Consider the following 24,021-nt stretch of genomic DNA (forward strand, 5'->3'; position numbering starts at 1 on the left):
GTCACTTCTTCACTCCAGCAATAGTTTAAAATCAATGTTCATATGGCAAAATTAATATGTCTCATTCTTGGCAGGTGGGGGTCTGCATGACTAAAGGCAAAACATTGCAAATGCTGAACATTGGCCAAGAAGTTTAATGTGACAATACTTAGGTTCAGCAATACACATGATAAGGCAAATGGCTATAATGGTTCTGAAGTGTAACACAGATAATCAAATAATGGTAAGAAATATGCATATGTTAAAAGAGCAGCTTGTGACACTCTTACCTTCAGGTGTTCTTCGTTTTCTTGTTTCTTTTCCAGTTCTTTCTGCACATTTTTCACTTCCTCTATTTTGTTTTCCACCTCTTCTTTTGATGTTTTAATTTCACGTTTCCTCTGTGAAATTTCCCTACTTAGTTCAATACAACTTTCTCTCAATGCTTTTGTCTTCCTTTCAAAATCCTGAAAAAAAAACAAAAACAAAGTCAAAAAAGTAAAACAAAGCTCCAGGAATAAAACATGTCTTTTGAAAACCATTAATGATATAGAATTAAAAACAAGAAATGCTGGAAATACTCAGCAGGTCTGTCAGCATCTGTGGAGAGAGAAGCAAAGTTAACGTTTCAGGTCAGTGACCCTTCTTCAGAACTAGCAAATATTAGAAATGTAAAAGGTTATAAGCAAGTAAAGCGGGGGTGGGGCAAGAGATAACAAAGGAGAAGGTGTAAATAGGACAAGGTCGCAGAATAGCTGATCAGAAGATCGTGGAGCAAAGGCAAACAATAATGATATAGATATTGATTAATATATATTAAATGCAGCACGTATTTGTCTCTATGATACATTAGGAAACATGCACTTTTCCATTTTATTGCCAAACAGCAATAGTGTGCAAAATATTGCACAGTCTCTTGTTTTTGCCCCACATCTTCAGATGGGGTAGTCACTTTATCCACTTGACAAAATTCAAACAAGAAACCATCTTGGCCCAAGACTGGCATTCAACGACTTGAGCTTCCAACAACATGTAGGAATTCTTCATCAAGACAATCTATGTGATGCCTTAGAAATATGCCATGAGTGAAGGCTGGACTTTCTTCAGGTAGACAGACAAGGTTATGATGCTGAATCCCTGATGGGATATTCTCTTTGCACTGCGCTGAAATTGCTAACAATAATGAGCACTATCTTTCTTGAGTACTCCCACTTTTCTATCAGTAGTTCTACCTGCCTTTGTTTCCTGTTGCCTTAGCCTGGATGAAATATGATTATATACCAAGGAATTTAATATTTGTTACAGAGCCAAGCTTGCTAACTGCATGGAGTGGAAGTGGTTGGGAAACATCATGATCAGGCTTTCTTCAGAGAGTTGATGTGCTGATGTTCTCAGCACTGAAGATAATACATTTGTCAACCTAATTCTATTTCCAGCCATACTCAGTGATTTGGTTGCTGCAAGCCCTTGAGATGGCAAGTTAACTGTTTTTTAAAGAATGATGCCTTTAACCAAAAAGAAGTTACTTTGATAGCATCCAATATATCACTGATAACAACGAAAATCAGAGAGGAACAAAGTTTTCCAGAACCTCTCTTGGTGCTGCAATAAAATGAATACATTGGATGAAGAGGCTATACACTCTATTCTAAAAGCTATATTTTGTTGACTGTCAAGGATATTCAAGTTATATTTAAATGACCAATGGCAAGAATTTCAAACTTTACTCTCTCTCCTCTGTATTTCAACTGACTAATGTGTCTCAGTATAATTTATATATCATGTGAATTGGCAGTGATCTGTATACTGTATTTATGTACTGGTGATTGTTTTTCAAAAAAAACTAATAAGTTACCAACAATAAATCCTTTACAGAGAACGGCTGTCAGTTTTAATATTACTTCCACACATGATTTTTGCCTAACATGTGGCATTATATGATCCTCCACAGTGGAGTAACACTGAACTTATAACTCAACCATCAGAAAAAATACTTCTGATTGAAACACTTTGTTGAATGACTTGCATAATTTCTAACAGATAGACTGTACATGTTCTTATGGGGAATGGGCTTGGTTGACTGAGTGAGGTGATCGAATTGAAATATCTAACATTTCTGTATTACTTTAACACACTCGCACGGCAAGATATAGCCTAGAACGACTATATATGTTTCAGGATAATGAGGCAGCTGAGAACCAAATCCAACAAGTAAGAAAACAAGAGCAAAATATTGTAGATGCTGGAAATCACAAATAAGAACAGAAAATGCTGGAAATAATCAGCAGGTCAGGCAGCATCTGTGGAGAAAGAAACAGAGTTAACATTTCAGGTCTGATGAAAGGTCATCGAACTGAAACATTGGGCTGGATTTTGTACAGCAGTGGCCGTAAGAGAAGGCAGCTTGCACGCGCGGCGTTCACTTCGCGGAGCCACCGCGATATTAAACGCAGCAGTTCATTAACATGCCCGGGGCGGCCGCCCCCCACAGATGATGTGGAGGGAGTGGGCGAGCTGTTCCCGGCAATGGCATCTGGCGTCACTGCACAGGCGCCGGCATATTTTTAAAGGGCTTAGAGCCCTAAATGACAATTAAAATTTTTAAAGGTAAAGTGCATTAAAATTATTATAATTTAAAAGATCTTTCTATCCCCTCTCCCACCCCCCCCCATAGCATTACACGTCATTCTTGCCCCTTTCCTCCCCCCCAGAACTACCTTGAAAAAAATGACCTGCCCCCCCCACAAAGTTTAGAACCTTTTACTTTTACCCCTTCCCATCATCCCCTAGACCAATCAAATAAGTTTGATCCCGCCCCCCACCCACCCTCACACAGATAAACATCCCTCCTCCCCCCTCCCCACAGGTGTCCCACCTTGTTTCAACAGACGGGGATTCGAAGGCGCGGCAGTGCCGGGCTTAAGATCATGACGGCACTTCAGGAGGTAACGGGAACTTCATTTATTCAGGTGAGTTAATTTATTTACATATTTAAATTGAGGTCCCGTATTCAAGGGGTGAGGGACAGCCACGAGCCCTCGCCACCGCCACCGAGATCGGGACGGGCCCTGCCGGCATCAAGGTCGGTGGCGGGCCTGATCCAGAGCAATCTTCATGCCCCCCCACCCCCGCCACTATTCCTGACGTCAATACTCCATAAAATTCAGTCTATTAACTCTGTTTCTCTCTCCACAGATACTGCCTGACCTGCTGAATATTTCCAGTATGTTCTCTTTTTAAGTAGGAAAACAGTTATGGTGGGAGATAATACACGCCAGAATCCTTTGTACAGCTTGTTATCTGAATCTTTAATTGTCATTCAGATTGCAGTACCGGGAGTTTTGCTCATTTTGGTTTGCTCGCTTAAAGGTGTTATAATATGCTTAAATAAGAAAATAAATAGGTATGAAATGGCAGCTCTATTAAGGGAAAGATAATAGTGATATATCAGAAGGAGTTCTTCAAATTGGGGACTGTTGAAATATGAAGAAGTAACAGTTTTTATACTACTGAAATATAATGAATTAACTCTTTTAAATGACAGATAGATAACCTTGTTAACCATGAGATAGCCTTCAATGCCCTTAAGTTTGTTAATTGTCAACAATTTATTAAGTGCATGCTTTGACAATTGATTCGAAGAAAGTCACACCTAATTATATGCAAACAAGGACACAGTAATCTGTGGAAAATAATGGTTGGTTGAAATAAAAACAAGAAATGCTGGAAATACTCAACATGAAGGGTCGCTGACCTGAAATGTTAACTCTGCTTCTCTCTCTACAAATGCTGCCAGACCTGCTGAGTATTTCCGGAATTTCTTGTTTTTATTTCAGATTTCCAGCATCTGCTGTATTTTGCTTTCATTTTAACAGTTGATTGAAATTTAGATTTAAATCTAAATCTAAATCTAGACAGAATGCAGCCAAAAAGTGCTGGCAGGTGCAAGGACATACATGCACAACAGAGCCAGGAATGGGGTATAGATGAAAGAGTGCAAACAGAAGAAGACATACAATGCTGTGGTGCTGCCCAAAGACTCAGAACTGGTAATACTGATTCTGTTAATTGTTGCTTGAATAATATGTGTATGATTGATTCTGGTAATGATATGAGATTGCTAAGCTGTATCATTGATAGGGTAACCTAGGACTAAGCACCCCTGATACAAGGGAACCTTATAACAACATGTAACTAATATATGGATCAGGTCAAATTATTCATTATATTTATCCTAACACAAAATTTTAAGGGCTGGATTCTATGAGCTTGCTGCCGAGATTGGCAGCAAGCTCAAAAAATGGGCGGCCGCATGTCAAAGAGTCGCCACAATCTCAAGCGCGGCAGCTCATTTAAATAGCCAGGGCAGCACGCCCCCACCGCCCCCCAAATCCCCATCATGTGGAGAGGGTGGGCTTTCTGTCCCCGGTAATGGTATCAGTTGCCTGTGCGCAGGCATTGACATCATTTTTAAAGGATAGTCAGTCCTGCCAGGATATTTAAATATTTAAAGAACTAAACACCAGAATTAGATAAATGCATTTCTCTTGCCCCATTTCCACACCCCCATAACAAGTATGATGACTATATGCCCCTTTCCTCCCAAAACACTTACCTTTTAAATGTGACCTTCTCACCTGGCCCCTCCCCCCCAAAACTGCACAACGTTTAAGATTTAACCCTTCCCACCATCCCCTACACCCGTGATATTTATTTGCCCCCATTTCCCCCCTCCACCCCAGCACTGTTAAACTTACCACCTCCCCCCTCCACACCAGTGTCGCGCCTCATTTCCCTGGATGGGGATCTAAAGGCGCAGGAGTGCCAGCCACCGCACTGAAGATTGCGGCGGGCCCTCAAGATCTAAGTATATGTAAATGTATTAATTTAATTAATTTGAATATGGTGATTGTGGTCTCGTTGCCCAGTGGTGGGGGGGCCGCCACAGAGCCTCACCACTGCCAGAAAGATCGGGCTGGGCCCTGCCAGCATTGAGGTCCGTGGCGGGCCTCATCCAGAGCCATCTTCAGGACCCCCCATCCCCACCATGAATCACGATGTTGAGGGCTGCTTAAAATCCTGCCCTAAGAATGTTCTTTCAAGAGAATGAATCATAGGCTTAAAAACTCACTGCAGCTTTTGGCAGTCTCTCAAAGTCTTTTTTGAACATGGTCAGTTCTTCTTGTAATCTGTAAACAAAATAGAAATAGTATTCAATTTGGTGAAATATTAGCAACATTAATCATAAAAAGGAAATTCAATCTACACTTAATTCAAAGTCATTTAATTTGAAATATCTGATAGTACTATTACTTTGCTGTTTTATTTATGTCGTCTAATGCAAATTATTCGATAATGCAATTTTTTACTCAAATAAAAAAACGTTTCTGATCATTACACGCCTATAGCGGGCTGCATAATTAGACTACAGGGTAAAAGCTTCAAGCAGGATGTGTTCCATGCGTCACAGCTTTTATATATATCCAGGCAGAAATTCCTTTTGGTGCATTTGCACCCCCAAATTAGGAAAAATGTTGTAAGCATGCACCAAAAGTCAATAGCCAAAACCTCACCTAAAATTTGGTCTTGGGTGTCATTTTAATAATAGAAACCAGTCACCAGCACTGTCATGCCTCTTGAGGCAGTAGTAGTGTAATTGTTATGGTACTGGACTAATAACCCAGAAGTCACAAGTTTAAATTGTATTATGTCATCATAAAAAATCATAAATTCTATTGGCTTATAAAAATGCAACTGGTTCATTAATGCCCTTCAAGGAAGGAACCTGCTATCTAGCCTACACATGACTCCAGTCCTACATTATGTAAATAAAAAGAAAAAGAAATATTATACCCATGTCCTGAATTATCTGGCACTGTGCTTTAAGCGCAGAGTACGTCTAGGAACTTAAGAAATAGGAGGAATAGGCTATTTGGCCCTTTGAGCTTATTCTGCCATTCAGTAAGATCATGGCTGATACTCTGCCTCAACTCTACTTACTTGCACTATCTCCATCTCTCTTGATTCCCTTAGTTTGACTGAGCAATCACAATCCTCTGGGGTAGAGAATTCCAAAGATTCACAACCCTTTGAATGACTTAATTTTTCCTCATATCAGTCTTAAATATCTGGGCTCTTATTCTAAGACTGTGATTCCCAAGTTCTAGACTCCCCAGCCAGGAGAAACATTCTCCCAATACCTATTCTACCAAGCCCCTTAAGAATGTTAGATATTTCAATGAGGTCACCCCTTATTCTCCTAAAGTCTAGGACAGAGGTCTGGAACCTTTTTTTACCTGAAGAGACTTTTTAAAAAGATTGCCTAACATAAAAACTTTCAGGAACCTCAAGATGAAAATTCGGAATTTCGAAACCAAATGCATGGCAAATTGCCAAATAAAATACATGTGTTGAATTTATGTAACAATAGAAAAAAAAATTGAAATTAAAATAGACCTAACTCTGAATTATCACGTTTTTTGACTTTTTAACTATAACTTTGTCAGTAAAGTCATTTTTTAAATAAACTTTAACTCAAGATGCATACAATTAAGACAATTTTTTCAGCTATTGATTCTCATAATAAAAAATAATTTCTAATAACAAATTCAGAATAATTCATCATCTCAGCTATATTAGAAATAATAATGGTCGCAACCATAAAACCTGTTCCTTGAATCAAAGGCATTATCTACAACCATGGTGTAGCTATACCACTTGAACAGGTTTATTTAGAGAACAATTATGTTTTTCATTAAAATAATCGTTTGAAACTGTAAAGTGTAGCACAATAATTGGCCTTTTATCCCCACTATAAAACTTGTACTTCTCCCCTCGCCAACCTATCCCATAAATCTCCTGACTGGGTCCCCAATAGCCCCACAGCTAAGGGGACCACTCTAAAATTGTTCTGAGTCTTCCTACTCTTTAGGACTCCAAGTCATAACCCAGGCCTGTAACCTTAATGTGAACCCCACGACAGCTACTCCTGAGATCAGTATAAATTTTCCTTCTGGATATACAAGCTGCGAATTCCTGACTGGCATTACCCAGGACTGAACTGCTTATACCCTGGTGTTTGGGAGTCCCTGACCCTGCATCCTCTGTGCCCTCGCTTGGGATGGGCAGAATCTTTGCCTCAAAGTCCAAAAACACTCCTGGGAGCATCAGAATCCAGTGGAAGTGGGTCCTGGCCTGCTTTATGATCCTTGCATTGCAATCCCATCTTAATTATTGTGCTATTAAAACATGAGTTTTCTGCAATAAGCAGACAGATTTAGTCATCTGCCTCAGGTAAAAATTCTATGTTACAGTTTGACGAAGAGCAGGAGTTTTCTGCCAGTAGTTATCCCTCATCCAAAATGACTTAAAAAACAGATTATCTGGCTATTATCTCATTGCAGTTTGTGGGACCTTGCTGTGTGAAAATTGCTGCTCTGTTTCCTTATATTACAATGGTGACTACACTTCAAAAGCACCTGGTTGTAAAGTGCTTTAAGATGTCCTGAGACCATGAAAGGTGCTCTATAAATGCAAGTTTTTTCTTTATTTCCAACTGTACTACATATCATTGTTTATTACTAAAAGAATAATTGGAAGGTGGAGATTAGCACAACATGTGACTGTGAAGAAGCTAGCCAAACCCTGGAACATCTTGTGAACCATTGCTGGCTAAGATTTTTCCCTTGTGGAATAGTCATTCACTCAGGACTTAGTATTAAAATCAGATTAAATATGGAGGGAATGCTGCATATCTAATACTGAAGGCAAAAAACAGAGGAGCATAGAGCTATAATGGCATCATGTGAATTTAAGACATATTGCTCATGAAAAGACTGCAACTAAGTGGAAAAGTCTTTCAAGCTCTTGTATTATAGTATAAGATCTGCAGGGTACACTACAGGATTACACAGTACCTCAAGTACAGCAGCCCTGTCTAAACTGCTTTATGCGGCTCTATGAAACAGCAAATTGCACATGATCCATGGAAGTAAAGGATCTAATTGGCCTAATGACCTTTTCTGACACCATACTTTGGGTGCGAAATTGGACTACACAAAATAAGAGCTCATGGCGTAGGGGACAATATTAGTTACAGAGTCAGAGTTATACAGCACAGAAACAGGCCCTTCGGCCTGTCGTGTCCGTGCCGGCCATCAAGCAGCTATCTATTTCTAATCCCATTTTCCAGTACTTGGCCCGTAGCCTTGTATGCTATGGCGTTTCAAGTGCTCATCTAAATTCTTCTTAAATTTTGTGAGGGTTCCTGCCTCTACCACCCCTTCAGACAGTGTGTTCCAAATTCCAACCACCCTCTGGGTGAAAAAAGTATTCCTCATATCCCTCTGCCCCTTACCTTAAATCTATGCCCCCTGGTTATTGACACCTCCGCTAAGGGAAAAAGTTTCTTCCTATCTACCGTATCTATGCCCCTCATAATTTTGTATACCTCAATCAGGTCCCCCCTCAGCCTTCTCTGCTCTAAGGAAAACAACCCTAGCCTATCCAGTCTCTCCTCATAGCTGAAATGCTCCAGCCCAGGAAACATCTTGATGAATCTCCTCTGCACCCTCTCCAGTGCAATCATATCCTTCCTATAGTGCGGCGACCAGAACCATATTTCTAAATAGTTTAAAACCTAGCGTTTTAAACAGCTCCATCATAACCTCCCCGCTCTTATATTCTATGTCTTGGCTAATAAAGGTGAGTATCCCATATGCCTCCCTAACCACCTTATCTACCTGTGCTGCTGCCTTCTGTGATCTATCGACAAGTACAGCAAGGTTCCTCTGACCCTCTGTACTTCCTAGGGCCCTACCATCCATTGTATATTCCCTTGCTTTATTAGTCCTCCCAAAATGCATCACCTCACACATCTCAGGATTAAATTCCATTTGCCACTGCTCTGCCCATCTTACCAGCCCATCTATATCGTCCTGTAATGGAAAGCTTTCCTCCTCCTATTTACGACGTCACCAATTTTCGTGTCATCCACTAACATACTGATCTCACCTCCTATACTCACGTCTAAATCATTAATGTACACATGGATAGAGGATTGGCGAGTGAACAGGAAGCAGACAGTAGGGATAAATGGGGCATTTTTGGGTTGGCAAGCTCTACCTAGTGGATTGCCACAGGGATCAGTGCTGGGGTCTCAATTACTTACAATCTCTATCAATGACTTGGATGAAGGGACCGATTGTATGGTTGTTAAATTTGCATGTGCCGGAAGCTTCCCAATTGGCCAGATCATAACACCAAACGGCCTTTGTGGCTGATCTGACATGTGATTTACAAATAAAAGCAAAATACTGCGGATGCTGGAAATCTGAAACAAAAACAAGAAATGCTGGATTCACTCAGCAGGTCTGGCAGCATCTGTGGAAAGAGAAGCAGAGTTAACGTTTCGGGTCAGTGACCCTTCTTCCGAAGAAGGGTCACTGACCCGAAACGTTAACTCTGCTTCTCTTTCCACAGATGCTGCCAGACCTGCTGAGTGAATCCAGCATTTCTTGTATGTGATTTACAAACTTGGACTATGCAGTCCAACTCAAAATATTAGGTTATCACTTAACAAAGACAGCTGCAAGAGGGAGTCACCACTAGCCTTGTTTAAAGGGTCAGGCACTCAACTTGCAGGTAAGGTGATTTAGACTAACCTATGCTATTGTAAAGTTTCTGGATGTATTGTGCAGTGTTTTTGGAGGTGTTGTGCTGAGTTGCTGAATTTGTTAGGGAGTACTGATGCATCCGCAGAGGGAGGGCAGTGGATTTGGTGACCTGTCCACAAAAAGGCTGCTAAAGGTATAGTGTCTGCAGTTTCACTGTGTTTAAGTGGTGTGCCTGTCACAACTGAATACCTGGAGGAATGAGGAAGCAGTGGGAGCTGGGTGTGAGGCTGGGATCATTGGAATGTGTGTGAGGGAGGTGGAGTATTGGGGTGTTCAGTGTGAGATCTGAGTGCCAGGAACTGCTGATGGGTGAGTGATGAGGGTGTAGTGCATTCAGCAGTGTAAGAGGTTGGGAATGGGTATGAGGTCCTTTGAAGATGCATTCACTGACCTTGACCACCCAAGTAAGGTCAATAAACTTCTTGTGTCCTCAGGGCCAGACTCCTTGCATTGACCTCCCTGGTTACCTGTTCCCATTCCCTTTAGAGGGTGGTCCTTGAGGTCTTCCTGACTCCCTGTAGAAACATGGCCTCTCTCATCCTGTCAGCCTCCATGACTGAGGCTTCCAGCGCTGTATCTGCGAACCTAGGAGTTTACTTTCTCTTACCTGGTGCTCCATTTGTGCAGCTCCTACACGTAGCCAATGTCAGTACAGGTATCCAGGAGCAGCTCCCTTGCACTGGGTGCAGCTCCCCTTTATGAGGGGCAGACTGCCTTTAAGAGGAGCAGGCTGGTTGCACCAGGTAAGATAAGCACATGCTGCTCAGCCCAATGCTGATCACGCAGGCAGCCAGCAGCTGCACCCCACTTGGGCCAACATTACATTCAAGTAAATGAGGAGGCAGGACCAAGTTTACATGCTGCCCGCTTCAACAGCAATGGGAGCAGGCAGGTCGTGAATCACAACACCCACGCCTGAAAATGGGCCATAACCAATTTTAGCACATTTTGTTGCCTTGAGAGTAGGCATAAAGAACAGCAAGCCTGACAAAGTATTAGTATTACATAGTGGGCTAGAATTTATAGTTCTGCCGCCGCAATCGGCGGCAGATGAAAACGATGGCAGCTCGCCCACGTGGGCCGCAAGTTGTGGAGTTTCCATGATATTAAATGCGGCGGCTCATTTGAATAGCCAGGGCGGACCACCCACCCCAATGACGTGGAGAGGGCGAGCTGTCCGTCCCCGGCAATGGTGTCAGCTGACTTTGCGCAGGCGCTGACGCCATTTTTAAAAGGCTTTGAGCCCTTCTATTCAATTTAAATTTTTAAAGAGGTTATGAAAAATTTCAAAAACATTTAATTTGTCCCTTTCCCACCTACCCCGAATAACCATGTAATTAACTACTTGCCCTCTCCCCCCACCAAAACCTTATGCACGTGACCTTACCCCCGCACATAAACTTTACACTATAACCCTTCCCACCATCCTCCACACCAATGATATTGGTTTGATCCTGCTCCCCACCCCCGCACTGAAAAACTTACCTGCTCCCCCCTCCAAGTGTTCTGCCTTAGATCCCCGGAAGATAACTTGTTCCTTTATTTATATTATTTTACATATTTAAATTGGGTCCCGTCGCCAAGCGGCCAGGGGTCTGTCACGAGGCCTCATCACCGCCAGCAATATCGGGCTGGGGCTTCCCGGCGTCGAGGCCAGTGGCGGGCCTCTGCCGGAGGCATTTTCCAACCTCCTTCATCTAATCCGAGCAACATTGAACAATAAAGCAATTACACTCTTTGGCAAAGTGGGGAGATTTTCTGGCTGTGTGCCCATGATCACAGGATTCCGTGGGTACAACAAATATTAGAACCATAGAAAGGTTACGGCACAGAAAGAGGCCATGCAGCCCATCGTGTCTGTGCCGGCTAAAAAACTAGCTGCCCAATCTAATCCCACCTTCCATCACCTGGTCTGTAGCCTTGAAACATATAAGATCCTGAGGAGTCTTGACAGGGTGGATGTGGAAAGGATGTTTCCCCTTGTGGGAGAATCTAGAACTAGGGTTCACTTTTTAAAAATAAGGGATCGCCCATTTAAGACAGAGATGAGGAGAATTTTTTTCTCTCAGAGGGTCGTGAGTCTTTGGAATTCTCTTCCTCAAAAGGCGGTGGAAGCAGAATCTGTGAATATTTTTAAGGCAGAGGTAGATAGATTCTTGATAAGCATGGGTTGGAAGGTTATCAGGGGTAAGTGGAAATGTGGAGTAATCAGTTCAGCCATGAAGTTATTGAATGGTGGAGCAGGCTCGAAGGGCCGAGTGGCCTAATCCTGCTCCTAATTCGTATGTTCGTAGGTCCAGGTACCTTTTAAATGAGTTGGAGGTTTCTGCCTCCACCACCGATTCAGGCAACAAATTCCAGACACCCACCACCCTCTGGATGAAAAAGGTAGAACCACAGAAAATCATGTGGATCTTGCATTAGGCAAGGTAAATATATTTCCCTGCATTCCTTTAGTGTAAGCATAAAAGTGATTTGTCATGTCCAATTACAAGTGTGTGTTGAAATTCCTCTATGTGTTACTTTTAGACCATGCTCGAAAATGTAGCAACATCTAACCTATGCTGAATCTAATAATGGGAGATGAACCAGAACAATTAAGAGAAGTAAATGTAGGGGAATGTCTAGGCAATAGCAATAACAACATAATAAGGTTTGAGATAAAGACTAAAAAGGACATAAGTAAGACAAAAATCACATAATAAATTGGAAGAAGAGCTGATTTTAAGAGGATGAGAAAGGACTAGGGGAAAATAAACTGGAACCATCTAACAAAGAAATGGAACAGCAGTGGGAAACATTTAAAATGGTGATCAACGGAGTCCAGGCGGAATATACCCCACCAAAAAGCAAGAACAAACTTGTAGTAATAAGACACCATGGATCAATAAAGAAGGGAAAAATTTAAACGAAAGAAAAAGGCATACATAAAGTACCTATTACAGTCTGCTGTAATTTGTCAGTGGCCATTATTCATGTCGGAGTATAGATTGTGATTGTTCAGTTATTATTGACTATTTGAACAAGGGAGGGTGGGCCATCATAGGTCTCCCTAGTCCAGTCCTTACTCAACATCCATGTATGGGCAGCGGAGGGTTTTCCCCCTGATTCCCATTGACCTCAGTTTTGCTAGGGCTCCTTGATGCCATACTTGGTCAAATGCTGCCTTGATGTCAAGGGCAGTCACTCTCACCTCACCTCTTGAGTTCAGCTCTTTTGTCCATGTTTGAACCAAGGCTGTAATGAGGTCAGGAGCTGAGTGGCCCTGGCAGAACCCAATCTGAGCGTCACTGAGCAGGTTATTGCTAAGCAAGTGCCGCTTGATGGCACTGTTGATGACACCTTCCATCACTTTACTGATGATAGAGAGTAGGCTGAAGGGGCGGTAATTGGCTGGGTTGGATTTGTCCTGCTTTTTGTGTATAGGACATACCTGAGCAATTTTCCACATTGCAGGGTAGGTGCTAGTGTTGTAGCTGTACTGGAACAGCTTGGCTAGGGGCGAGGCAAGTTCTGGAGCACAGGTCTTCAGTACCATTGCCGGAATATTGTCAGGGCCCATAGCCTTTGCAGTATCCAGTGCCTTCAGTTGTTTCTTGATATCACGCGGAGTGAATTGAATTGGCTGAAGTCTGGCATCTGTGATGCTGGGGACTTCAGGAGGAGGCCGAGATGGATCATCAACTCGGCACTTCTAGCTGAAGATTGTTGCAAATGCTTCAGCCTTATCTTTCGCACTGATGTGCTGGACAGCCCATCATTGAGGATGGGGATATTTGTGGAGCCACCTCCTCCAATTAGTTGTTTAATTGTCCAACACTATTCACGGCTGGATAGGGCAGGACTGCAGAGCTTCGATCTGATCCGTTGGTTATGGGATCGCTTAGCTCTGTCTATCGCATGCTGCTTACGCAGTTTGGCACGCAGATAGTCCTGTGTTGTAGCTTGACACCTCATTTTGAGGTATGCCTGGTGCTGCTCCTGGCATGCCCTCCTGCACTCTTCATTGAACCAGGGTTGGTCTCCTGGCTTGATGGTAATGGTAGAGTGGGGGATATGCCAGGCCATGAGGCTACAGATTGTGGTTGAGTACAGTTCTGCTGTTGCTGATGGCCCACAGCGCCTCATGGATGTCCAGTTTTGCATTGCTAGATCTGTTTGAAATCTATCCCATTTAGCACGGTGATAGTGCCACACAACACGAAGGAGGGTATCCTCAATGTGAAGGCAAGACTTCGTCTCCACAACGACTGTGCGGTGGTCACTCCTACCAATACAGTCATGGACAGAAGCATCTGCAGCAGGCAGATTGGTGAGGACGAGGTCAAGTATGTTTTTTCCTCGTGTTGGTTCCCCTACCACCTGCCGCAGACCCAGTCTAGCAGCTATGTCCTTTCGGACTCGGCCAGCTCGGTCAGTAGTGGTGCTACCGAGCCACTCTTGGTGATGGACATTGAAGTCCCCCACCCAGAGTATATTTTGTGCCCTTGCCACCCTCAGTGCTTCCTCCAAGTCGTGTTCAATATGATGGAGTACTGAGTCATCAGCTGAGGGAGGGCGGTAGGTGGTAATCAGTAGGAGGTTTCCTTGCCCATGTTTCACCTGATGCCATGAGACTTCATGGGGTCCGGAGTCGATGTTGAGGACTCCCAGGGAAACTCCCTCCCTACTGTATACTACTGTGCTGCCACCTCTGCTGGGTCTGTCCTGCCGGTGGGACAGGACATACCCACGGATAGTGATTGCAGTGTCTGGGACATTGTCTGTCAGGTATGATTCCATGAGTATGACTATGTCAGGCTGTTGCTTGACTAGCCTGTGGGACAGCTGTCCCAACTTTGGCACAAGCCCCCAGATGTTAGTAAGGAGGACTTTGCAGGGTCGACAGGGCTGGGTTTGCCGTTGTTGTTTCCGGTGCCTAGGTCGATGACGGGTGGTCCGTCCAGTTTCATTCCTTTTTATTGACTTCGTAGCGGTTAGGTACAACTGAGTGGCTTGCTAGGCCATTTCAGAGGGCATGTAAGAGTTAACCACATTGCTGTGAGTCTGGAGTCACATGTAGGCCAGACCAGATAAGGACAGCAGATTTCCTTCCCTAAAGGACATTAGTGAACCAGATGGGTTTTTACAACAATCGACAATGGTTTCATGGCCATCATTAGACTAGCTTTTTACTTCCAGATTTATTAATTAAATTCAAATTCCACCTTCTGCTGTGGTGGGATTTGAACCCATGTCCCCAGAGAAATACCCTGGGTCTCTAGGTTACTAGTCCAGTGATAATACCACTACGCCACCGCCTACCCCTTACACAGCTGCCAATACACAGCTCGAGTAGCACTGTAAGCTTGCCAATCATAATCAACTGAGGCACAAATACCAACTTGGCTCTCGCTGCTGTTATTGTGCACGCAGACTGATCGCTATACCCATTGTGTGCCCGTTTTCAATATAAGTTCAATGTTTCAACCCATGATTCAGTTACACATTGCTTTTGCCATTTGGGGAACATCGTTTACGATTTTTACAGGTTTTACTTCAGCAATTGCTGTCTATTCACTATGAACTAAAACATTTTACAATCCAAGTCATAACATTTTCTGCCTCCAAGCATGGAACATTTTAAAAGTTGCACACTGACTAAATTTGTAGTTTGAAAGCAGTCCAATTTTTTGACCTTTCCTCGATCATTCATTACACTTTTTAACAAATGTGTTTTGTATAGTTAGTAGAAATTCCCTTTTGTTCTTTCCTATGCATGCCAGTTCGTGAAAGAGTCATATTTGCTGATTTGCGGCCTAGTTACATGTTGCAGGAAAAACAAATCTAACCACAACATAATGGTCCAGGCAATGAAGCTGATAATCTACCCCCAAGAGAGGGATATGGAAAGAAAATAGGGTGTATATGGAGAGAATCATAACAAAATATTAAACAGAACAGTATGCTGTAAACCTATCAATAAAAAGAATTATTAAGTGAGAGATGGGACCCCTGAGAGGAGAGGATAATGAATTATTAGAGGATAAACGAAAATTGGTGGAGATAATTTACAAATAATTTGCATCAGCGTTTACAAAAGAGAAAAATACTGAGGAGGAGATAAATCCTGAACTGATTACACATCAGATGGGAAATATTGTAATAAATAAAAGGAAAATATTAGAGAAGTTAGTAAAGCTGGCCAGAGGAAATTCCTAGGCATAATTATGCATCGAATGGAGGAAGGCTGAGTCATGTGACAGTGTAGAGGCATTTGGGGGTTCAGGTTTACAAGACATTAAAAGTAGCACCACAAGTGGGTAAGAGCATTGCTTTATGTCCTTTGATTTTCAAAAGGAGTGAATACACTTAAAAAGAGATAGTTACAAAGAATTTTCCTTATGTTTTGCCTATGCATTTCTGCAGACTTACTTGCATATTTAATTCAACAAAGAATGGAGATTGAGAAGTAATTGAGCCATATATTGTTAGGTAACGAAATTAACAGGTATAATTGAAGGTGAGACACACTAAGTTGATGATGCATTTCCACAGAAGTTATTTATATTTTATTCTTCACACTGTCCAACCCAGAAAGTGCAAACTACTGTTTCCAATATGTCATCAGTATCATTGTTTATTTGTGTAGACTTTTTACATTATTGAAACAAAGGATGCCAATATTTAGTTGTCTGCAACTATCTGTTGATGGAAGAGGCCATAATGGTGCCATTCCCTCTTTAATCCAAAAAAGTGACTAATCCCAGTCTATCTCCATGTTTACAAATACATATCTTAGCATAGTTTTAAATGGTTTTATAATAACTGAGACCTTTTATCAATATTGTGTGGAAGACCGCATCATATGTGACACAGCAACGTATGAGCATAATGCCACCAAATAAAATGGGGCAGGTAATATAGCTTCTTACAGTACAGCTCTGTGCTTCTGCTGAGAAATGCGCTCTTCTGTCTGGTTCAGCTCATTCTGACAATGAAGCAACTGCTGTCTCAGTTTGTTGACCTCTGTATCGTAGCTCTCAGGAAACTGGTCAGCTTTTTCCAGCTCCTGCCTTTGGCGCTCCAATTCAGCAGTAAAGAACTTAGCATCCTGTAATAATTTGATTTCAGACTCCTGCGTCCTGAACATATAAAATAAGTTTTTTCAGTTTATAAAGCTATTACATGAAAGTCATTTATATTACAGAAAGAATTTGGAAAGGCATAAAATGAAAACAAAATACAGGGTATAATTAACTATCTGGATGTTGCACAGAAACATTCAAAAAGTTCTGAATAGAAAAGAGTAAAATTATTTAAAACATAAATTATAGTACAGCAGCTGGTACGACAAAAATCCAATGGTTTGTACCCTGAAACAAAGAAATAGGTATGTTTGAACAATCAAAGTATATGGTACATGACAACAAGTGATCCACATGCACTATAAGTAAACTTATTATGATTATGAATCTGTTGCAAAGCAGAGTGCTTACTCTGTATTGGTTTTTCAGATGACATGCTGCAATTTCTGAGGCATTTTAACTAATTCCCAGCAATGACACGTAACATGTGGACGGTGGTGTTGTTTGCCCAGTGCCATGCTGATTGATCTAAAAAACTTTGATGCATTTAACCATATTGTTACAACCAGGTAAGAAATGTATCTAGGAGTCTTTTGCTGTCTTTACCTGGTCTTCTTGTAACAGGGTTTTATTTTTAAACACACTGTGTTTTGAGTTCCCCCTTTTTTGAATCCTTGTTCACAGCTTTCCAATTATAAGGCAAAGAAACAAGCACAAATAGGCTTTCTCAGGTTTAAAGAAGAAACATTAAATTCATTAAACCTTGAACTTAATCTCTAATACGGTTAACGCCTACAGATATATGACGCGCCCACGCTAGCACGCACATGCGATACACACATGCAAATAGGGACAGAAAAGAGAGAAAAATATAGTAGAGAGGGGGTTTGAGGCAATATCAGAAGAGTTTCTTATGTACTGTGCTTCGAGCTCACTTGATTGTAGGTAGTCTTACTTTTCATTGGGGCCCAGTATTCTTAAACCTTGTTCACGTAGGAGACATTTCTCTCTTTGAGGGTCACGTGTTTTCACAAGATTCAGTTCCCTGAGAGATGAGCAGGCAAGACAGAGGTCTTCTTAAACCAGGAGCTTTCTGAATTCAAATCCTTGTTGGAAGTTCAAATTCCAACAGCCAGCTAGTCAAGTGACTAAAACTGGTCTGACCAGTACTTTTGTGTTTGTGGACTCTGCTATCTTAGCAGTCAACCTGGAATGCTAGCTCCATCACCTTCAACATCCGGTAATCAAAAGTCCATTGTTGGTTGAATGAGTCAAGGCATTGCCCTTTGTCTCTTGTTCCAACACTGTCTCTTACCATGCAAATGTCTTTCCAGTCAGGGGCTTGCAATTTTAAGTTTTAATGTTCATGTGGCGAAATAATGTATACCTCAGTCTTGGCAAGTGGGGGGCTTTGCCTGACAATATCATGAGGACACACTTTAGCTGCAAGTGTGGTGAACCTATATTGTAAAAATTCAGAAAGTTTGTCAAACACCATATGCACAAAGACTTCTTGCCACTCATAATGTGGTTTCTCCCTTACAAGAGATATGCTCGTATTTCCTTAGGGATTCTCCTGTTTGGAGGGCATAGCTTTGGCAGACGATCAGAGAATATGTAAACGGGGTTTCCACCAATCCTCCATCAAAGTTATGGCAGCCAATTGGGAGATTCCCTAAGGAAATTACCGACAAAAGTAATTGCCAAAGAGATCATTTTTAGAGTTTTACAAAAGTAAGTATACATAAAATCAAACTTCTCTGTTTGAGGGCATTGATATAGTAGTGTCAGGACAGGGTCAAATGAAAGGAGGGAGTATTGGTGCTGTGGAATAGGGCAAGGTTCAGCATAGTATCTCCTCAATAATATGCAGCTTTACAGCTCTGGCAGCTCACAATACTGCCATGCCGTATTCTTCCTTTGCATCTTCCGGTTCCTCATCCTCTTCCTGCTCTATTTCTTCCTCTTCATGCAGTTTCAAGACAACTCCTCTTTGCAAAGCAGGATTGTCCTCTTTGCAAAGCAGGATTGTGGAGCATGCTGCAAATGATTATGAATCTTGACGCTCACTCAGGGCTGTGGTCAAGGACCACTCCTGAACTATTCAGTCTGTAACTGTTGTGTCAGGATGGCAATGGTTTGCTCAATCAGAATCTACATCGCTGCCTGTCTCTCACTATATCAGAACTCTGCATCTGCGCCTGAGTTCTCGACAGAAGTCACAAGCCAGTTGATGAAGCCTTTGTCTCCCAGTTGCCAGCCTACATGTTCTGGGTGAAACAGAGGGGGTATTGAGGACTGGCGCAGTATGAAAGCGTCATAACTACTGCCAGGAAACTGTGAACAGACCTGCTTGACTCACTGCCTGTAGTCATAAACAAGCTGACATTGAGTAATGAAAGCCCTTCCTGTGGAGAATCAGCAATGGTTCATGAGGAGGAAGCACGCTTGGCTATGTGTGTGCAATATACAATGCCCTGCACCTGTGGGAATCTAGCAATACGGGCAAATCCCAATGCTCTTTCCTCCTGCTTGTCAGCCTCCATGGGAAAGCAAATGAACTGTTAACGCCTCACAAACAGGGACTTGTCAGATCGCTATGGGCATAGCAAATTGACTGATGTTGCTGATGTCGTTCTAACCAGAAGCAGTTTGGACAAGCCAGAGGGGTCAGATGCTTCTAATCCCCACTGGGATATGTTGAGAGGCAACAGCACTACCCGAAATATTCTGCCCAGATCACCCTGATAGATCCAGCAGAATGTCCTATTCTGACTGTAGGAAAGTATAACTGCTACAGTAAATCTAATTAATTGATCTCAGGAGGGGCGGAGACTGAATTTCCATTCCATGTAACTAACAGAGCGATATCCTGGCAAAGGCCTGGGTCGCTTTCTGTTCCCTGAAAAGGAAAGGTATACATTTTCTTCCCTAGTTCTTTGGACCTCAGGAACCCTCTGCTGGAATGGCACGGTATGGCTCTGATTTCCACCTTTACAGTGAGGCAGCAGCCTCTACTGTGCCAGTACAAGTTTGGACATCCACTCCAATTAATCAAATGACTGCATTCCCAGGATTTAGGATAGGTCAGCTGCAAGCATAGCAGCAGATGAAAGTTTAATCCATCACACTTCTGTCCCCTCACAAAGATCGGTGGAGTTGCCTACTCCCTGTTCACAGGAAAAATCAAGTCTAAATAATCCAAGATTGTTTCGACTGGTTGGGGAATCTAGAATGCGGGGGCACAGTCTCAGGATAAGGGGCCAATCATTCAGGGCTGCGATGAGGAGAAATTACTACACTCAAAGGGTTGCGAATCTTTGGAATTATCTCCCCTCGAGGGTCGTGGATGCTCCATCATTGAATACATTTAAGGCTGGGATAGATAGATTTCTGGTCTCGCGGGGAATCAACGGATATAGCGAGCAGGCAGGAAAGTAGAATTGAAGCCCAAGATTAGCCATGATCACATTGAATAGCGGAGCAGGCTCGATGGGCCATATGGTTTACTTCTGCTCCTATTTCTTGTGTTTCCTCTAACATTTGTAATTAAAGCCATTTGATGGTGATGAATTTAGGATACTGTAAAAAGAATTTCCACAAGGACACACACACACAAAGGCTTTTAACATTTAAAAAAATATCAATGCATCAATTAATTATTGATTAGCTATAATCAGTTAAACAATGTTGTACCTTTTTAAAGCCTCGTGTAATGATATGTATTTGGATTTCAAATGGCCAATTTGAGTTCCTGCGATTTTTCCAGCAACAAACAACTGAAAGTTAGAAAAGAAAGTTGTGTTTGAGTAATAGTAATGTATATTGTACAATGTCAAGGTTACTGCTTTTTACTCGATATAATCACTATTAGTGGAGAAAGAAAATTATTAATATTTCCATCTTTAATATCTTATCACAATGTCATACATGGTAAAATCAAATTTTTATATGTCATTTAAAAAAAAATTCTTTCATGGGATGCGGGTGTCACTGTCAAGGCCTGCATTTGTTGCCCTAATTGCCCTTGATAACTGAGTGACTTGCTCAGCCATTTCAGAAGACAGTTACGTGTCAACCACATTGCTGTGGGTCTGGAGTCACATGTATGCAAGGTTTCCTTCCCTAAAGGACATTAGTGAACCAGATGGGTTTTTACAACAATCAATGATTAGTTTCATGGCACCATTACTGAAAATAGCTTTCAATTCCAGATTTTTACTAATTAATTGAATTTAAAATTCCACCAGCTGCCATGTCTCCAGGCCATTAGCCTGGACCTCTCTATTACTAGTCTAGTGACATTACTACTGCGCCACCGTCTCCCCTGGTAAATATATAGGCCCCGGAAATCTGTATGTTGTAATCCTAGTAGATACACTAGGATCACGTTTGATGGTTCCCTCCAGCCCTGATCTTGAGAAATTGTGTGGGATCAATGAGATGGCACCTATCTTGTATGGGGCTGATGAGTGCTCATGTCACTACAGGTGAATCCTGGAGACACTTCACCTCACTGACAGAAAGTTCTGTGTTCTCTGCCGAAACCCCATGCAGTTCTCCACTTGGGCCCTTTGGTTGAGGAGCAATCCAGTGGCCCAGACTTATTCTCCAGCAACATGAGTTTAAGCCCCACCACGGCAGCTGTGGGCATTTAAATTCAATTAAATAATAAATCTGGAATAAAATGCAAATCTCATTAAGAATATAAGAAATAAGAGCTGGAGTAGACCATATGGCCAGTCAAGCCTATTCCGCCATTCAAAACGATCGTTGCAATCTTTGGCTTTGACTCCACTTCCCCGCATGCTCCCCATATCCCTTGATTCCCTGAGAGACCAAAAATCTGTCTATCTCAGCCTTACATATATTCAATGATGGGGCATCCACAGTCCTCTGGGGTAAAGAATTTCAAAGATTCACAACCCTTAGAGTGAAGAAATTTCTCCTCATCTCATTAATAATGATCATGGATCTACTGGATTGTTGCAAAAACCCATCTGGCTCATTATTGTCCTTCAGGGAAGGAAACCTGCTGTCCTTCCTGGTTTGGTACACATCAATGTGGTTGACTCTTAACTGCCCACTCAAACAACCACTCAGTCGCATCAAAAGAATAAAACTAGGTATCGACCTAGGCAACGGAAATGCCAAATGTTCACCCTGTCCTGTGACCTTGCAAAACCCTCCTCATTAACATCTGGGGAATTGAGGAAAAGCTGTCCCACATACTAGTCAAGCAATAGCTTGACATAGTCATACTCACTGAAACATACCTTACAGCCAATGTCCCAGACTCCTCCATCACCATTCCTGGATACGTCCTATTCCACTGGCAGAACAGACTTGCCAGAGGTGGCAACACAATGGTATACAGGTGGGAGGGAGTGGCGCTGGGAGTTCCCAACATTGACTCCGGACCCCATGAATTCTCATGGCATCAGGTCAAAATGGGCAAGGAAACCTCCTACTGATTACCACGTACTTCAACTGATGAATCAGTACTCCTTCATTTTGAACACCTCTTGGAAGAAGCACTGTGGGTAGCAAGGACACAGAATGTACTCTGGGTGGGGGAACTTCAATGTCCATCACCAGTGTGGCTGGGTAGCACCACTACTGACCGAGACCTGAAGTATATCTGCCAGGAGGCCTGTGGCGGGTGGGTGAGAGAACCAACAAGAGGGAAAAACCTACCTGACGTTGCCCTCACAAATGTATGTGCTGCAAATGCATCTGTCAATGACAGTATTGGTAGGAGTGACCACCACACAGTCCCGTCTTCACATTAAGGTCACGATCCATCATGCTGTGTAGCTCTATCACCATGCTAAATGAGATAGATACAGAATAGATCTAGCAGCTCAAAACTGGGCATCCATGAGGTGCTGTGGCCCATCAGCAGCAGCAGAATTGTATTCAGCCACAATATGTAACCTCATGGCCTGGCATATCCCTCACTCTACCATTACCATCAAGTGAGGAGATTCAAACCTGGGTCAATGAGGAGCGTAGGAGAGCATGCCAGGAACAGCACTAGGCATACCTAAAAATGAGGTGCCAACCTGGTGAAGCTACAAGACAGGATGACATGCATGCTAAACAGCAGAAGCAGCATACTATAGACAGAGCTAGGTGATCCCACAACTAACAGACCAAATCAAAGCTCTGCAGTCTTGCCACATCCAGTCATGAATGGTGGTGGACAATTAAACATCTAACCATAGGAGGAGGCTCCAAAAACATCCCATCCTCAATGATGGTGCAACCCAGTACATGAGTGCAAAAGACGAGCCAGAAATGCTGAGTGGATGATCCATCTTGGCCTCCTCCTAAGGTCCTCACCATCATAGATGTCAGTCTTCAGATAATTCGATTCACTCGACGTAAAATCAAGAAACCGCTGAAGACACTGGTTACAGCAAAGGCTGTGGGCCCTGACAGTTCAGTTTGGGTTCTGCCAGGGCCACTTACCTCCTGACCTCATTGCAGCCTTGGTCCAAACATGGACAAAAGAGCTGAATTCCAGAGGTGAGATGATAATAATTGCCCTGGACATCAAGGCAGCATTTGAGCGAGTGAGGCAACGTCAGGTAGGTTTTTCCCTCTTGTTGGTTCTCTCACCCACCCGCCACAGGCCTAGCCTGGCAGATATACGTCGGGTCTCGGTCAGTAGGAGCGCTGGCAAAATTGATGTCAGTGGGAATCGGGGGAAAATTCTTCACTGGTTGGAGTCATACCTAGCACAAAGGAAGATGGTTGTGGTTATTGGAGGCCAATCACCTCAGCCCCAGGACATTGCTGCAGAGGACACTGCTGCAGGAGCTCCTCAGTGTAGCATCCTAGGCCCAACCATCTTCAACTGCTTCATCAATGACCTTCCTTCCAACATAACATCAGAAGTGGTGATGTTCACTGATGATTGCACAGTGTTTAGTAGCATTTGCAACTCTTCAGATACTGAAGTACTCTATGTCCACATGGAGCAAGACTGGGACAACATTCAGATTTGGGCAGATAAGTGGCAAGTAACATTTGCGCCACAAAAGTGCTGGGAAATGGTCATCTCCAACAACAGCGAATCTGATCATCTTGCCTTGATGTTCGATGGTATTGCCATTGCTGAATCCCCCACCATCAATATCCTGGGTGTTATCATTGACCAGAAACTTAACTGGACCAGCCGTACACACGTTGCAATGCTGCAACTCACGAAGGCTCCTTTTAAACCTGCGACCACTGCCACCTAGAAGGACAAGGGCAGCAGATGCATGGGACCATCACCACCTGCAATTTCCTTT

At 42.7% G+C, this 24,021-nt stretch overlaps 1 protein-coding gene across 8 annotated transcripts in view; it reads right to left on the reverse strand.

The window, feature by feature from the left end:
* Positions 1-24,021, reverse strand: part of ccdc146 (coiled-coil domain containing 146) — a 145,422-nt gene that overhangs the window by 80,173 nt on the left and 41,228 nt on the right. For all 8 annotated transcript variants that reach the window (XM_068059244.1, XM_068059245.1, XM_068059247.1 and 5 more), the window contains 4 exons: positions 20,417-20,499; positions 16,568-16,777; positions 5,111-5,168; positions 270-446 (listed from right to left, as the gene is read on the reverse strand). In XM_068059244.1, coding sequence (XP_067915345.1) covers positions 270-446; positions 5,111-5,168; positions 16,568-16,777; positions 20,417-20,499 — 528 coding nt within the window. The remainder of the gene's footprint in view (positions 1-269; positions 447-5,110; positions 5,169-16,567; positions 16,778-20,416; positions 20,500-24,021) is intronic.

The sequence above is a fragment of the Heterodontus francisci genome, chromosome 27 (genome assembly GCF_036365525.1).
Source record: "Heterodontus francisci isolate sHetFra1 chromosome 27, sHetFra1.hap1, whole genome shotgun sequence".
Classification (NCBI taxonomy): Eukaryota; Metazoa; Chordata; class Chondrichthyes; order Heterodontiformes; family Heterodontidae; genus Heterodontus; species Heterodontus francisci.